Source organism: Mus caroli, unplaced genomic scaffold (assembly GCF_978045245.1).
Source record: "Mus caroli unplaced genomic scaffold, Mus_caroli_1 scaffold_20, whole genome shotgun sequence".
NCBI classification, from domain to species: domain Eukaryota; kingdom Metazoa; phylum Chordata; class Mammalia; order Rodentia; family Muridae; genus Mus; species Mus caroli.
Genome location: NW_028227275.1, coordinates 17631495 through 17648046, shown reverse-complemented (window position 1 = coordinate 17648046; position 16552 = coordinate 17631495). Strand labels below are relative to the sequence as shown.

Here is a 16552-nt window from a genome sequence, read left to right as displayed (position 1 = left end):
GAACAGATTGCATTTACGTATTAAGACAGCAGAGTGTTGTGTGGCCACTTATATTGAAGTGGTAGAAGGAAATCTAATGACATGGGAAAATAGAGTTTTATTCTATTATATAGAAGCTGACTGCAGTGAAGTCCCACTTTTGAAAATTAATAGAAAATATCCATGGCTGTGCCCCAGTGGCAGGATTCTTAGTGTGCACAAAGGCCTGGGTTTAACCTGCAGCAGCAACACACACACACACACACACACACACACACACACACACACACACACTCACTCTCAAATACAAACTTACACACTGAAAAACAACAACAAAGCATCATAGACTAGTCTGGTTGATGGCACTGGGGAGGTCGAGACAGGAAGATTGTGAGTTTGAGGCCAGCCTGGGCTACAAAGTGAAACCTATCTCGAAAAGAGCCGGAGTTGGGGATGCAGCTCAGTGGTGGAGCGCTTGCCTAGCATGCATGATGCATTAGGTTATCGCCAGGACAGCAAAACATCAACATCATCAACAACATCAGCACCATATTCTCAAGGGTCAGACATGCGTTCTGGCTCACGTTTTCTAAATCCCACACATTAGCATGGTTTTGCTCCTACAGAAGTGTTTTTCCTTGCTATCTGCCCTTTTCTGTTACCTGAGCACTGTGGACTCCAGTACATAACCATGGCGTTGCCCTCTGTCACTTCCGGGTTTTTTATTCACATTGGTCTCATATCCCCAACTGAGGTATTTCTCAATAAATTGTTGCTTATTTTTCATCTTCCCTGGTGTGTTGCAGTGTGCTGAAACTGGCCCCTTGGGGATATTCAAAGCACATACCCAAAAGGCTCTGGACCTTGTGAGCCACCAGACACCCACGGGCCTCTTGGGTATAGGGAACTCAATAGAAATGACTCAGGTATCTGGTCTCTGGCCTCTGAGACCTTGGCCCTACAACATGTTTCTGTCTCATAGTTAGACTGAGACCCACCAGAACCTATGGCCTCACCCAAATCCCAAGTGAAACATCTTCTAGTAGCCAGATCACGACCGCAAGCTGGAAGGTCACTTGTGTAATTTCTATACAATTTTGTCATTTGTGAACAGCATTAGAGCCAATTGGAGGGAATAGGGGTCACCGTTTCTCCAGACATTACCCCTCATCCCCTGAAAAAATGAGCCTTATTGTCACTGTGCCAACAGCATTCCCAAAAAGCTGACTGCAACACCGAGTCCACAGAGTGCTCCTTTGTCCTGTGGCTCCATCCATGCTGAGAAGCAGCTACTCGCCCTCATTTTCCTGTAAACACCTGGCATGACCTCTGGGAGCACTCGTATCCACAGGCGACCCTAGCTCCACTGGCTACCACCGGACATCTTCCCTTTCCCTCCCTACACCAGAGAGGCAGCAGCCTACTTAAGCAGAGAACGGGGCGGGCCCTGCTGTCTGTGTGACAGCTGTTTGCCAGTGCACTCAGACACAGTTCCCCACAGATGCCTGAGGAGCTGTCAGGTAGAAGGATGACAGGGTTTATTCTGTAACTAAGTCTGCTTGCTGCTGCAACCCTAACATGGCTCCAGCCTCGTCAGTCCCTGTGAGACCACCGTGCTGCTAACAGCTTTCTCCTTGGCCTGCTTGCCTGCCCGGTCTTGCTCTCTTTAATCCATCTCCAGGAGCCCAAGTGATCTGTTTAAATGGTGACTATGATCACGCCTGCCTCACTTAAACTTTGTAATGCTTCACTTCGCCTTAGGATAAACTCTGAACCTCTGAGCACGGCTCTAAGCCCCAGCCCTTGCTCCACTTCCCAGCTGCAACCTCACCCAGTCTCATCTGTGCCAAAAACTACTTACTCTCCCACCTCCACGCTTCCCCTCCCTTTCCCCCTATTTGGCTGATCTGTCCTGGGGCCACCTAGATGTCATTTCTCCCAAGTCTACTTCCAGTCCTCCCAAGCTAGACTCGGATTCTAACATCCTCCAGGAGTATTCTAGGTTTAAACTACTCTTTTGTCTCACTTGTTTTCTAGTCTGTTTATACATCTTTCTGCAGACAAGTCTCTCCTCGAAGTCTAAGGCTCTTATCTCTACCCTAGCCATGGAGGCCTGAGAAATACTCACTACTGAGTGGTAAATGTGGACTTCTTGCTAGCAGCTGACCCACCTACCTCAGAGACCTCCAGACAGCATTCACATGGACAGCAGGTGGGGAGTGTCTTCAGTCAGAGCCCCTTCCTGTTCAGCTCAGTTCCGAGCCTACTGTGAGGCCTTGGGTACACCAGAGCCTCCCAGAGCTCCTGTCAGTCAAAGCCAACCTCATTACTTTGTCAGAACTAAATGAGATCATGTATGTTCAAGTACCTTGTAAAACCTTCAGGCAGGCTGAGGACGACTCTCAGTGGTAAACACACGCCTGACACTCAGGAGGCCCTGGGCTCTCTCTCTCCAGTATCTCAAAATAAACACTAAACAGATTAAAAGTCAAACCAAGTCTTGTCACACAATCTTCTTCAGGAAGTGCAGTCTCAATGAACAACTAAACTCAATAAGTGTATTAGAAGATGAAGTGCCACAGGTAAACGTCCACTGCTCAGGCAGAACCCAGAACCAGGGCATCAGCCCCAGGCCCTGACTGACTAAAGGAAAGGCGCCAATGGGAAGAGGCGCACCTGCTGAGGGTGCGTCAGGCAAAGGCCGGGTGCTCCCGGCACAGGGAAGGGAGATGCTTGAAGCAGACTACTTGGACAAGGGAGACAGGCCCTAACCTCCTAAGCCATCTCAGGTCAGTAGAAACCAATCTACAGACACACTCAAACCCTCCTCGGATTAAGCTTCGAGTCAGGTCAGGTACAGCACTGCATGCCCCTTTGGCAAGACAAACCCAACACAGCATTTAAAGGCTTTTTTCTTTTTAATTAGGAACCAGGGAATGCGCTGCTTATCCTCTGCAACAGTCTAGAGCAGGTCGCCAGGCCCAGGGTGGAGATGGTGGCAGAGGTACTGCGGTGGGCTTTGCTGAACTTGCAGAGCGCCCAGGAAGAAAGACAACAGTGGCGACAGATGTTGGCAAGAACTAGTGTTAGCCAACTACAGCCTGGAGCAAGCTCTCTCCCTCCTTCCAACTCCTCTTGAGACTGGAGTGTGCCAGCAGCCAGAGAATGTGCTGGAAGGGCAGGATGCAGTCGTGTGGTCGGACCCTGGTCCACTCAGCATCACTTCACTTGCCTGCCCTCCATTCCTCTTGCCGCTTCGTGATTAGGTATTTGAAGAATTCATACACAGACCATGCGATGGCTGTGGAGGGGATCTGGTAAATGACTCTGGCCTGCACCCCTCGGAAGTAAGCAGTCACCCCGCCTACTTGATAGACCGTCCTGAAGGCACTAGCCATGCCTGTGATATGTCCAGTAATGTTTGAGTTCAAAGCCAGGGATTCCTGGGTGTTGAGCAGTGTTTTACAAACGTCCAGTGGGGTTGTGGCGGCGGCAGCTACTGCTCCTGCGCAGGCCCCACAGAGCACATGGGAGCTGGGGTTGTACCGTCTCTGGGGGTTAAAGTGCTCTTGCAGGAACTCATAGGTCATGAAGTGAATGGCTTGGAAGGGGACATTCATGGTCAGCTGGGTCGTGTAGCTGCGGTAAAAGGCCCCGGCCCCTTCATTTTGCCACACTGCCCGAACACAGTCTGTCACGCGGTGGTACGGCGAGTTGTACATCTGCATCCTCTGCTTGACGACTGAGCGCCACCAGGAGGGAGAAGGGGAAACCGGGCGACAGAGCATCCCAATTCAGGGTTTCACGTCAGCAGATCCGTCAATGTGGTGGGAAGAAAACAAAGGGTGGTGAGTTTCCTGAGAGTCTGTATTTCTCTTATTGTAGTGAGAAGGAAGGAAAGGGTTACTAAGAAAAATTCTAAAATGAGCCCACTCCTAGTAGGAATTCTTTAAAACCAACCAGCTAACACCCAGCTTATCTACAGTTCAGTACTCCTGGAGGGTCTCTGTGAAATCAAGAGCTTAGTATAATCTTAACCTTTCTCAACCATGGATGGCTCAGCGGCAGTGCATGCCATAGTGAGCAGAGCCCTAAAGTTCCGTCCCTTTGGTATGATGGGAACCCTGAACTCAAAACTGAGACTGGAGGCGAAAGAAGAAAGAAAATGCTGCCATGGAAAAACCACAGTTCTGATTTGAGAAGCGCTGGCTTCAGTTCCTAGCATTCCCTGTTCCCTTAGACACATAACATGACTTGAGTTCTGTGCGCCTCTAGCTAACTTTAGCTGTTTACATCCCAGTCTTGCCAGACCTACTAAGCTGAAGGAACATGGCCCCTACCGTTGGCTGATCACCTCAATTCTCACCGAATCCACCCAAAAAGCTACTACCCTAGTAGCAAGAAAGGATTAAAGTATACAATTTGGTCTTTCCCTTTTGTCTACATTCCAGTATGTGCAATACTTTATATTTTTAAATGTTAAGACCTGCATTCTTTGAAGAAACACAAAATAATTTAATACAAATCAGAGATCAAATGTACTACAAACAAGCCGAGCGTGGTGGCGCATGCCTTTAATCCCAGAGGCAGGAGGATTTCTGAGTTTGAGGCCAGCCTGGTCTACAAAGTGAGTGCCAGGACAGCGAGGGCTACACAGAGAAACCCTGTCTCAAAAAACCAAAAAAAAAAAAAAAACAACTACAAAGCAGACTTCTAGGAAAGCCCAGGCTAAGCCAACAGAGCCGTCACTTATTCCAAGAAAGCCCTGAAGATGAATTAAATCCCAAAGACTATGCTGCCTCAGTAACAGAGGCAAGTCCCCTCAAGTACTGAACATGCGGAGGGAGGGAGTGCCATCTAGTGGTACAAATAAGAGGATTTGCCAAAAAAAATTGTGCTCCGGTTTTCACCAGAACCAGGCATGAAGACGCAGCTGCGGCCCAGAAGACGGCTAAAGGGTCTTTACCTTCGGCTGGATTCATGGCTGCATCATGAAGTAACGTCGCCACACATCCGGCTGCACCTGCAAAGGAGAAAACAACTGCCACATGTCAGGCCGAGAGGGGGAGCGATGCGCTGAGGCCCCAGGTGAAGGTGAGTGACTCACAGGTTAGGGAAGGAAGGTTAAGAGCCAGTCCAAGAGGTGGTTTCAGAACCCACTGCTCCTGACTCCTGCTCCCAGAAAGGAAGGTATAACCCCTCACTTAACAATGTCATCACTGCACATTCCATATCTGACAGGAAGGCCCGAAAGGAGCAAAGATGAGAGCCCAGATGTTTTCAGTAGGGGAGTCTAAGAATAAATGCAGTTATGTCCTGGCAGGAAGCAGATGCACTTCTGGCGAGGCATGCCAGCACAATGGCCACCGGTGCAGGGAGAAGGGGGGTCAGATAGTCGGAACCTCATAATCTAATCTGCTTCTTCTCTGACTGCCTGCAAGCTGCTCAACCTATCTCCAAATCCTATCGTTCTATCACTGGCCCATCCAGACCTTCCCTTTTGGCCCTAAACCACTATCCCGACTCTCTACACTCAACAGGACTCTTCGTCTTCAACCTTGTATTGCTATGTCTTCATTTCCACCCAACGCCTAAAACATCTGGTTTCTCCAAACAGTCCCTTGACCCCATCCCCATCCATTTGTCAAGGCTCTGTCGTGTCCTCAACGACACCAGTGCCTCTGGTCAGGTTGGACCCTGAAAGGGTGAGGGGAAGAGCTAGGGCTCCATTAATGACATCCTTGAGAGTAGCTGGGTCACCTCCAATCCTGCCCTGAGAAGTAGGGTACCACCCAACTACCAAGAAATACATAGTGGGGGAGTTCAGTGTGTCTCCACATTACCAGGCATTCGAAGCTGATGCCAGGGAGATGAGAGGAAAGTCAAGCTGGTGGTAAGGGAGGACACTGTGACCTTTGCTGAGGTGCCCCATAGGAGGAGTGGGGTTGAAGCAGCCCGCTGTCCGAGCACGTCAGGTTTGGAGGTCCCTCCCCTATAATCTGGCCTACCCCAGCCCAAAGCTGCAGCTCCAAACCATGCGAGGCTGGGAAGCACTGACAGCAGCAAAGCCTAGAGAGTTTGGGAAGTGGGGACCAGCACAGGAAGGCTCAATACCATTGGCAATATGGCTATTGCCCCCTGGGTGGATTACGTCACTCAATGTCTTTTTTAACTTTTCGTAGCAGGCAAAATAGAGGGCGTGGGCAGGCCCCGCGCCTGTTGCTGTGACGTTCAGCCCCCGCATGGGCCTCCACAGGCCCTCTGTCCTCATGATTCTCCAGAGAGCCTCCAACACGTTCCGATAGCGGGCGGCTGGGTCAGGCTGTAGGCTCTGCATCCGGGTCTGAAATTATAGCAAAAAGAGCAAAGTCGGCGATTGTAACTTCTCGTCCACCCCATCCCTCCGGCCCCCGGCAAAGGGTACGCCTGTGGGAGTGACATTGGGCGCCCAGCCTTTACAACTTCCCGAATCTATGAGTCATCTTTCCAAGACTTGGACCTTTCTTCCTCTAGTCATCCACAGCCAAAAAACAGAACACCATCACATCCCTAGAGAACATTGCCTCTTGGCAACACTCTGCAACTCCAAATGACCCAGTGCCCCAGCAATGATACAAGTCTGAGATTCCCAAAGTTGCTGTCTCACCTTAATCAACTCACCTAAGTTTAGAGACCGGGCTAGAGAGCTGCTGCAGCCATTAAGAGCATGTACTCCCCCCCCCCCCATTAAAAAAAGATTCATTTATTATATATACAGTGTTCTGCCTACATGTATGTCTGCAGACCAGAAGAGGGCACCAATCTCAGTCCAGATGGTTGTGAGCCACCATGTGGTTGCTGAGAATTGAAATCAAGACCTCTGAAAGAGCAGTCAATGCTCTTAACCACGGAGCCCTCTTTCCAGCCTGCATGTACTACTCTTACAGAGGGCCTGAGTTCATTTCCCACGTTGGGTGGCTCATAATCGCCTGTAACTTTAGCTCCAAGGGATCTTTTCTGGAAATACTCATTTCTGGACTCTGTGGTTCTTTGCATTCATACATTCATTTATACATAACCACCTACACCCACGCACATATACATAATGAAAATAAAACTAAACTTTAATTCAAATAACTACTGTGTCCAACACACTCGGTCCTATATTCTAAAGGTCAGCCCTGGTCCTGCTTCCTGACCACATAGACTAACAAGAGGGCGGCCTATCTTTTGATATCTTTTCAGACTGTGTGGCTTTGGCAGCTGGGTCTGCATGTTAAGAGTCTTACTAGAAATTCATTCCCGATAGATGCTGCTCCTGGGGAAGAAGTCGCCCCGGACTGTAGAAGACGAGGACCTCACTAATCTTTAAAGCTGAAGGCCCATTCCGAGCTCTCATCTAAACTGACTGGATCCTCAAAATGGCCTTGGCAAATAAAGACCAGTCTCTGTGAAACACCATCTTTGAAGAGTCGGTGACTGGGATGAGAGCGTGTAGTAGACACCTGTAGACCTGCCAGAGTGATGGCTGGTACTGAATCCCAGCACTCAGGACACGTGAGCCAGGAGTTTGAGGCCACCCTGGCTTATAGAGTGAGTTCCAGGAGAACCAGAGCTATAAAGACAATCCCTGTCTTGAAAAAGGGAAGGAAAGAAGGGAGGGAGGGAGGAAGAAAGAAAATAACATGCACAGTTTTACTGAACTTTAGGCATCCGAGCCAGTGAGACGTCTCAGTGAGTAAAGTTGCTTGTCCTCAAGGCTGTCAACCTGAATCTGATCCTTAGAATCCACACTGTATAAGGTGAGAACTGATTCCCACAAGTGGTCTTCTGACTCCCAAAGGCAGGTATGCTATAGAAAATCTCAAAATCTCTCTCTCTCTCTCTCTCTCTCTCTCTCTCTCTCTCTCTCTCTCTCTCTCTCTCTCTGGCTCTCAGTGGTTACAAACGTATGCTGCTCTTTCAGAGGACCTAAATTCAGTTCCCAGTACTCATGTTGGGCGATTCATAACTGGAACTCTGGCTCAGGGGAGCCAATGCCTTCTTTTTGGACTCCATATAGACATACTCTCCCCTCCACAAACACATATTATATTCAGTTCTAAAACTAAAAATAAATCTTTAAAAGAAATTGGAAATCCATCTCATTACACCTTCTTTGAAGTATGTTTTTCCACAAAAATCTTTTGTCTACTGACATACTTCCAAGCTAAGACAGAATGGAGCCTAAGAGCCCAGGAACCTCTAGGACCTGTCTGTCTCGTAAATGAATGACCTACTGTCAGACATGTCCTCACAGTTCAGAAAATAACAACTGCAGCCACTAGTGAGCCAACGGGGGCAACTGATGGCCAGTGACAGTTTAAACTCCAGCTTCATTCTAATCACTATTTAGATTCAAAAGCCTGAATCTGCCTGACTCAAGCTAGCCAACCGGGATCCGAGAATCAGGCCTTTTCTCAAAAGCATGGAAGAGAAACCAACCAGATTAACAGGTCCTGGTTAGCCGCAAGCAATCCACATTCCTCTGGAGTTAATTGTCTCCTGCCTGCTTCTAACACAAACTCTGCATGCTTAAATTGTTCATGATTGGACGTTCAATCAGAAATATCACATATCACCTTATCACAATGGACGTTCAGTCTCCTGTTCTCAAACTAGCCAAAGGGTGTGATGTAATCTGGGCCTGGTGGCTTCACAACCCATACTTCCCTAAGTCTGTTTGGAACCGGTCTTTTACACGAGGAATGAGAAACCACAGTGGCCTGCTGCAGTCAAGGGCGTGTGAGGCAAGCAGTGATGAAAGATTCTGGCCTCAGAACTCTTCATCCCCAAGAGGAAACTGGACTGTGTGGAAGTTACTCCCAACATCTCACAAACATCATCAGATCTAACTCAATGACAGCGCAGCCCTATGCACACGAAACAGGCACAGGCATAAAATAGTTCAAATACAAGAATGAATATGCATGCCCATATTTTTGAGTCAATAATATGGGTTTTTGCAGAATCATGAACTAAGAACATACAAAAAGCTACAGTATGAAACAAACAAAAAACAAACACCACTACCTAGCACTGAAGAGAAGCTAAGTAAGCCGGGCGGTAGTAGCGCACACCTTTAATCCCAGCTCTCAGAGACAGAGGCAGGGGGATCTCTGACTTCAAGGCCAGCCTACTGGTCTACTGTGTGAGTTACAGGACAGCAAGAGCTACACAGAGAAACCCTGTCTCAAGCAAACAAACAAACAAACAAACAAAAAAGTGGAGGGGTTTGGTGCTTTGCTGCTGTCTACAGGAAGCCTGGTCTGAACGCCAGCTTTGCTGGGCACGCTGTCTTGACTTCGTTACTCAACTTCTCTCACCGTGTATATCATCATGCAGGCCTGGAAAAATAGCCCAGCAGTTAGGAGCACTTGTTCTTGCAGAGGGAATGGGTTTGATTCCCAGCACCAACACAGCAACTCACAAACATCCGTAACTCCAGTTCCAGACGCCCTTCTCATCTCCATGGGCACCAGGCACTCACACGGTGCTCAGACAGATATGCAGACAAAACACTAAGACAGATAAAATAAAATAATCTAAAAAGTGCTCATAGAAAAAGAAAATTGCCATGCTATATGGATAACAAGAAACAAGGCATGTAAAAATTGTAATTTATGAAATATTATAAACATAAGCATTTTGATCATTAAAACATGATTGTAAAATGTATCTGTTCATGTCCGTATGCATCACTTCACAAGGTCAACTAATCAATCCCCAGCCAGTAATAAACCAGGCTCAATTCTAAAGCTCGCATGTGTGAGTGTTTACTGGGAGGTTTGTCTGGGCTACAGTGATTTGCATTGCACACTCGTTGTAACTCTAAGGGTTATACACACTCACAGGTGAGCTCCACTCTGACTCTTTAGCTTGCTTGGTTCTTGAAACCTGCCTTTGGGAAGCTATAAGGAAGGCTGATGAGTCACAGGCCGAACTCAAATCACGGCTCTGCCACATAAGACTCTGTGACCTTTGACAAGTTACTTAACTGTTCTCCGAGCCTTTCCTCATCTATGAAATAAGGACTTCACACCATGCTGGAGACTAGCAACGACTGGCATTTATTGATCCTTAGTTATCATTATGAGGTGTGAGAAAACGTAAGTCAGAGGTTGTATTTCCTAAGCTTTCACGGGTGGATGCGTACAGAGAACCTTTACATCTGACGTGCAAGAAAGACTTCTCTCTACTCTTTCCCTCTTCTTCACTACTGCAGCCCAAAATGGTCCCCTGCACAAGGGAGGCAGCCAGAGGCTCTGAGGCCTGGAAAAGGAAATTGCAATTTATCTGGATTCTCAAACCTCCCTATTATGATCATGGAAATAGCTGGCTTGATAACTGTGGCCAGGCAAGGTTATGTTGACTTCCCAGGGTCTTTCCCAAGGATATTTTCAGTCAACTTGACCCTGATAAGTGGCTAGGGATACATAGGCCAGCATGCCAAGAGACGATGTCAGCATTCGGTGGCAGACGCTGTGCTGTCCTTTTCAGCCCCAACACTGATACCTGTTTGCAGTCCAGCCATGGAGTCTGGGTGGGCTGCTTCTCCTCCACCATCCACGGGGAGAACAGCACAGCCGTGAAGGGACAAGTGAGCCAGGAAGCCCGTTCTCAGGGCAGAGGTTTCAGTTACATTCATGCCTCACGCAAACATTAGCTGTTAGGACACTAGCTCAGACCGGGCTGTCCTTTTAATTCCCAGCATCAACAGCAAGAAGCAATGATTCTTCTGAGATAAACATTTGCATTTTTGAAGACTCTTAGTCATTTGTCCTTCAAATCAAACAACCAGTTCTTTAGAGTAGGGTTTAGAGGCTAGACTGTAAAACTGTATAGTCAATTTCTTTAAAAATACAAATCCCGCTGGGTGTGGTGGCGCACACCTTTAATCCCAGCACGCGGGAGGCAGAGGCAGGCGGATTTCTGAGTTCAAGGCCAGCCTGGTCTACAAAGTGAGTTCCAGGACAGCCAGGGCTACACAGAAAACCCTGTCTCAAAAAAAAAAAAATCCCAAAGCATGTATAGGTGATTAGGAAATATTAATCGTTAACCTTGGAAGACTAGACACAACTTACTCCAGTAATCCCCCTGTTCTGTAACACACCTTGGAACCCCCTTCTCTTTCTCTTGTGTTCTCTCACCTGGGAAGTAAGTCAGGGATTGTATTTGCCAGCCCTTCCTCATGTTTAGAGAGCAGGCACTATGGCCATTCTGGTGTGCCATCGTAGATTCTGAGTGGTCTCTGTTGCTGCATCATCTTTTGATTGATTCTTTTTGCCCTCACTAAGGATATGCTAAAGGCATTTCTTCTTCCACTTCTCGACCTCCCTGCTGCTGCTGCTTCTTCATCTTCCTCCTCTTCCTCCTCCTGGTCTTCCTCCACTACCTCCCCCTTCTTTTTGAGCTAGAGTTTCTCTGTGTAGTCCTGGATATCCTGGAACTAACTGTGTAGACCAGGCTGGCCACAAACTCACAGAGATCTGCCTACCTCTGCCTTCTAAGTGTTGGGATTAAAAGCATGAGTCACTAACACCTGGCTCTATTGGCATATCTAACAAGGGAACTCATAAAACTGTTTAAAGCCAAAAGGGCTTTATAAAGTAAGGGGAAGTCTTACTATTTTGTAACAATACAAGTATCAAACTGACTGGGAGTGGTAACATTTTTTTCTTTCCTCTCAGCGTGGCACAGGTTCATGTTTGTTTGGATCATGTGCAAACCTGGGAATGTGTGTGCGGGCAGAGACAGACCTTGGGCATCTTCCTCAGTCACTTCCCACCTTGTTCATTTATTGAAACAGGGTCTTACTACACAGACCAAATTCTGGAACTTGATCTGCCTGTCTCTGCCTCCTGAGTGCTGGAATTAAAGGCACTCAGGTTCTCTTACCTGGAACTCGTGGATTTGGCTACATTAGCTAGCTGGTGAGCTCCAAGGATCGGACTGCCTCTACTTCCCCAACACTGGGATTATACACAAGGACTACCATGCCTGGATTTTCATGTGACCGGTAACGGACGATTACCGGAGCCGCCTTTCCAATCGCAATAGTAACATTTTTAAATTGCAGATTATCACACTGCATTCCACTAAATAATTCTATTGCTTCCTCTGATCTGTCTTCCACATGATACTTATCCTGAACACAGCACTCCAGACCCCTCTGCTGTATTCGGAGCTGAGGGAGGTGACTCTGAAACTTTAACTTTTGGATATAGCTTTCACTAACTCAAGACATCCAACCTACAGTCTCTCGGATAAATGTCTGACTCACTGTTATTTCTATATGTTCATTTTACAGCTCATTAGTGATTTCTCTCATACAGGCTTTATTATTTCTTTTAAGGTAAGTCACAGCAAGTTATCTGGGAAATGCTGCTACCCAAGGAACACCTCCAGCCTTAACTCCAGGTCACGGTCTAATTCTCTCTATTGGCAAGGACATTTAAAATGCTCATGTTTACCTCAGTCAGGTGCACTTAACCTGCTAGGAGCTAACCTGGAGTGTACTGAAAACACTGGCCAACTCAATGCCGTTCACAAAAGTTCAGGAACACTCTCTCCATTTCCTCTCCACCACCCAAACTCATTCACAAAGCCTTGGGGAGCACTTTCCCTAGTTCCTTATCCACTTGAAGAATGAAAATGCAAAACAGTACTGAATCCAGGGGCAAGCAGAAGAAAGCGACTTTTGCATGGCTGAAGTGGATGCTATCCTAAACGGGAAAGCATCCATCAAAGAGCTGACAGGCCAGTGCCTACACAAGTGGTATAAAGAAAGCGTGGGCGATTTCAAGAACCCCCTTGAAGTTACTGCCCTCTCGGTAGTTGGCATCTCTACTCAAGCACTCCTCTAAGAACAGCAAGGAAAAACAATGTTTCCATTTTCCCCCAGGCTTCTTCCCAGGGACCTGACCTGTATGTGTATTAACCGTCCTGCTTGGTTGTGGATGCAGTAGGCTTTCCGTCCAACCCTGAGCATACCCTGATAACTTCATTCTATTTCTCCACATCTGCTTTCTAATATCATCACACTTCCCTCCAGCTGTTTTTCTTTTTGTCAAATTCAGGGGCCCAAAGAAAGAGACTATCAGTTTCACCTCTGTTGTGTAAGGGGCTGATGCACTCGCTCCCTCAACATAGAATCTTAGTCCCAGCTCAATTTTTACGTTCAGGAAATAGATGGACTACCAATCTTGCCTCACAGAGAAACCGAAACCGTTTTTCTTAACATGCCTTATTCCCACATCCATTCCAGTCTGGAACTCTCACTTTTGACTGCACAATGATTTTTTTTTTCAACCACTCCCAGGTTAAGATTTAATACGTACTTTTATCTAGCTGAGAGATCCCAGATTCCGGTTCCTGCCCCGTCACTTTAAAGGGAAGACGCAGCAAGGAGCTTGTGAAAGCGCCGACCCGAAACATCTCAAGCCAAGCTTTCGGATAGAGTTCACCGTCTGATTTCATGCCAGCTGGTTTGTTATAGACTTACCTGTGCTTCGGGATCCCCCCATCCCATCCCATCCCATCCCATCCCATCCCATTCCTGCTTAGTCCCAATCGGGATCAAGTCTTTGGCTGACAAGATTTTTGCTTCGCCTCACTGACCGTTAGAAGTAAGTCCTGGTTCCTGACCGAGCTCATCTCCCAGCCAGGACTTTGCTTGCACGGAGTACTGGCTCAAACCGTGTGTAGAGGTAGGAGCCAGTAAGAAACCTATCAGCTCTGGGTCTCAGTTGGGATTCTGGCTCTAAACAAGGTTCAGGGTCGGGTCAGCCCCAGGTCCGGTTCGCACGCAGCCTGGTCCAGGTCTCACCTTGACGCAGTCGATCGGGTACATCACGCAATGCTCCAGGATCCCTGCCACGGCGCCCGCCACCATGTGCGTGGTGACAGTGGCTCCAGCCGGCAGCGCTTCGTATTCCGGACCGGACTCCGGATCCAGCCGTACAGGGGGCTGATAGGCCCCCGCCTCCCCGCCGCCGGCCCCCCGGCCCACGCCCCGCTGCAGCCACCCGTCCAGCAGCGCCGACTCCCCGGGGCTCCGCCCGGGCCCAGCAGCTGGTCCTCCCGCCACGCCGCCTGCACTCCGCCCCTCCAACTCCATCCACTTCGGCCAGCCGCGGCGCCCACACGCGCCGCCGCTGCCGCCACCACTGCCGCCGCCCCCCGGCCCCGTTGCGTCCGCCTCAGGCGCGGCCCAGAGAGCCCGGGGCCTCCGGCTCCCGCTTGGCCCCGAGGACACGCCCCCCAGACAGCCATTGGTGTAGCCCCTAACGTGTCTCCGCCCCCTTTCTACGGAGCCAAAATGTATCTGTGCTATTCGCCAGATAGCTTGTCATTAGTCCCGTAGGTCCCACCCCTTCCCCTTTGATCTTGGAAGCGTCTTGTTTATTGGCTCTTGATTGGCGGACTTGGCCGATCGACCCGCCCCTAGCGTTTCGGGGGCGGGAGAAACGTAAAGCTGAACTTTGATAGGCTCAACCGCTCTAGCTACTTTGGCGGTGGCCATTGGCCCGAACCACTTCGTTCTTCCATTGGATGTGGAGAGAGCGCCTGGAGGACAGGGACCGGCTCCCGGCTGTACCCCGGCGCGGCGTGCGTGGCGGCCCGGACTGCCGGGGAGAGGGGGCGGTGCCAGCCAGACCTTCAAGGTCAAACCGCTGTCGGTTGCCGTTAGGACGCGTGCTCTGGCGTGCACCGAGTGTCGAGTAGCACGGTGCGACTGTTCCCGCGGGATCTCAGGCGGGGGCGGAGTCGGCCCGGACCCTGCGTCCCCTGGCACGGCCCAACCCGCCGCTAGGGGAGATCGGCTGTGAGCCTCGGGTGGCTCTGGAGTGGTGTGCCATCAGCGCAGATCCGCTCGCCCGGGGCCTCCCACCCAAAGCCGCCTAGTGAACCCTCCAGTGGGTGGACCGATGAGCTCTCATTGGGTGGGCTCTGCGTTGGGAAAGGAGAAGGCGAAATGGGATGGTTCGGAGGCGACGACAGGTGTCAGGGTCTTGGAGCAGCATCCCAATCGCGGCAGAGCAGCTGCTGATGCCTCGGAGTGGAGCTTGTTCCGAGTCATACACTTGAACCTCGTATCCCGAGCTCGCTCGCTGATAAACTCCACCGGGTCTGATGGCTGTCCGCTCTCTCTCTCCGGGACCGCTGAGCTGCTGCTTCTTGGGAACCGCTCCCCGGTTGTAAAACGATGCTAGGGACGTCTGGTCCTCAGGGCCACTACCTTGAGCAGAAGCGGGCACTGAAGCGACGCTCGAGCCTCAGCCTCTACTGAGGAGCGAGGGCCCCTTTCCGCTCCCTGGTTCTGCAGGCTACCTCAGGCTCCCTTCTCAGCAGCGTGTTTGCACACGCTTCCCCAGTTTCTAGCTCTGCCTTTACAACCTATTTTAATGAGATGATGACGCAATTGCAAACTTTTCCATCTTTTCGTAGCGCTTCCTTAGAACGGTTGGAGGCTTTTTCATTTCCTCTCTTAAAGCTTAGCCCTTCGGCGGACGGGTCTTTCAACTAATCTTTGGCAGTGGTTACTAACGTTTGTGTCGTGATCTCTTGGAAAATAAAGCTCTTAAGTTCCCAACCCCATCCCCAGTCACACACAAAACTGCTTTTTATTTCGGGTTTCAGTGTGGAGGAGATTCCATTAACCTCAGGTTAAGAATTCTTCCCCACATCATATACAGTCTTCTTGTTACCCTGCACTTTTCTCTGAGAGATGAGTAGATCTCACAAAAAGCGCTCCCCCCCCCAGTCCTGTTAAAATATCAATTTTCTTCCCTGACCAATTAATGACAATGCCTGCTATATCCCGTCTCTCCTTATCATATTTACTTTTTTATGGTCCTAAAATGAGCATCCCAGTTCAATGACTTCTCATGGTGAGAAATAATACTCTACATTGTCCTACAGTGACCCACACCTTAGAACTTTCTCCCCCAGGAAAGACTCCAGATACCAGCCTTTAGATTTCTAAGTCTCTTTCACCTTGCTAGCTACTGAAGTGGAGTATCCCTGGAGGCTGAATGTTTATTAACAGTCTTTAATACAGTGCAGAAGTTTGCCATTCCAAACTCATTTTCCTCCCAGGGGCCTTCTTTCTGTTTTGCCTAGCCTACTTGCTTGTTTTTGTGGCATTGGAGAGCTAGGGAATGTCCAGCCACTCACTGCAGTGTGGCAGGGTGGTTCTGTCTACCTAGAGACGAATGGCACAGAGAGTGGCAAGCAAGGGTCAGTGATGAAAGATGGGGAGAAGAGCCTTGTAGAAGGAGAAACGGGTTACAACCACCCTAACTACCCACAAGGGATACATGTTTATTACTCATTGTACCCTGCATGAAATGGGTAGAGAATAAAATGAGGCTGACTTCTGAAGCCAAACAGGACAATAAGTCTGATGTCTTTACTGTCACAGAGATGACCATGAGAACTTGCGATCTCAATAGAGTAGTCAACAAAAGGAGAGGGGACTTTTTTAAGTCTGGAAACTGTAGAGGAAGCCTTCTGAAGGATATGTGGGAAAGAGTTTCAAGAGAAGCTGTCT

The 16552-nt window shown here is 49.0% G+C and overlaps 1 protein-coding gene across 1 annotated transcript; it reads right to left on the bottom strand.

The window, feature by feature from the left end:
- Positions 1-2861: 2861 nt before the first annotated feature.
- On the bottom strand, positions 2862-14233 carry Slc25a28 (solute carrier family 25 member 28). The gene is made up of 4 exons (XM_021151755.3): positions 13826-14233; positions 6094-6322; positions 4946-5002; positions 2862-3721 (listed from the first exon to the last, which is right to left on the bottom strand). The coding sequence occupies exons 1-4, from the start codon at positions 14114-14116 to the stop codon at positions 3204-3206; spliced, it is 1095 nt and encodes a 364-aa protein (XP_021007414.1). The 5' UTR covers positions 14117-14233; the 3' UTR covers positions 2862-3203.
- Positions 14234-16552: the final 2319 nt, after the last annotated feature.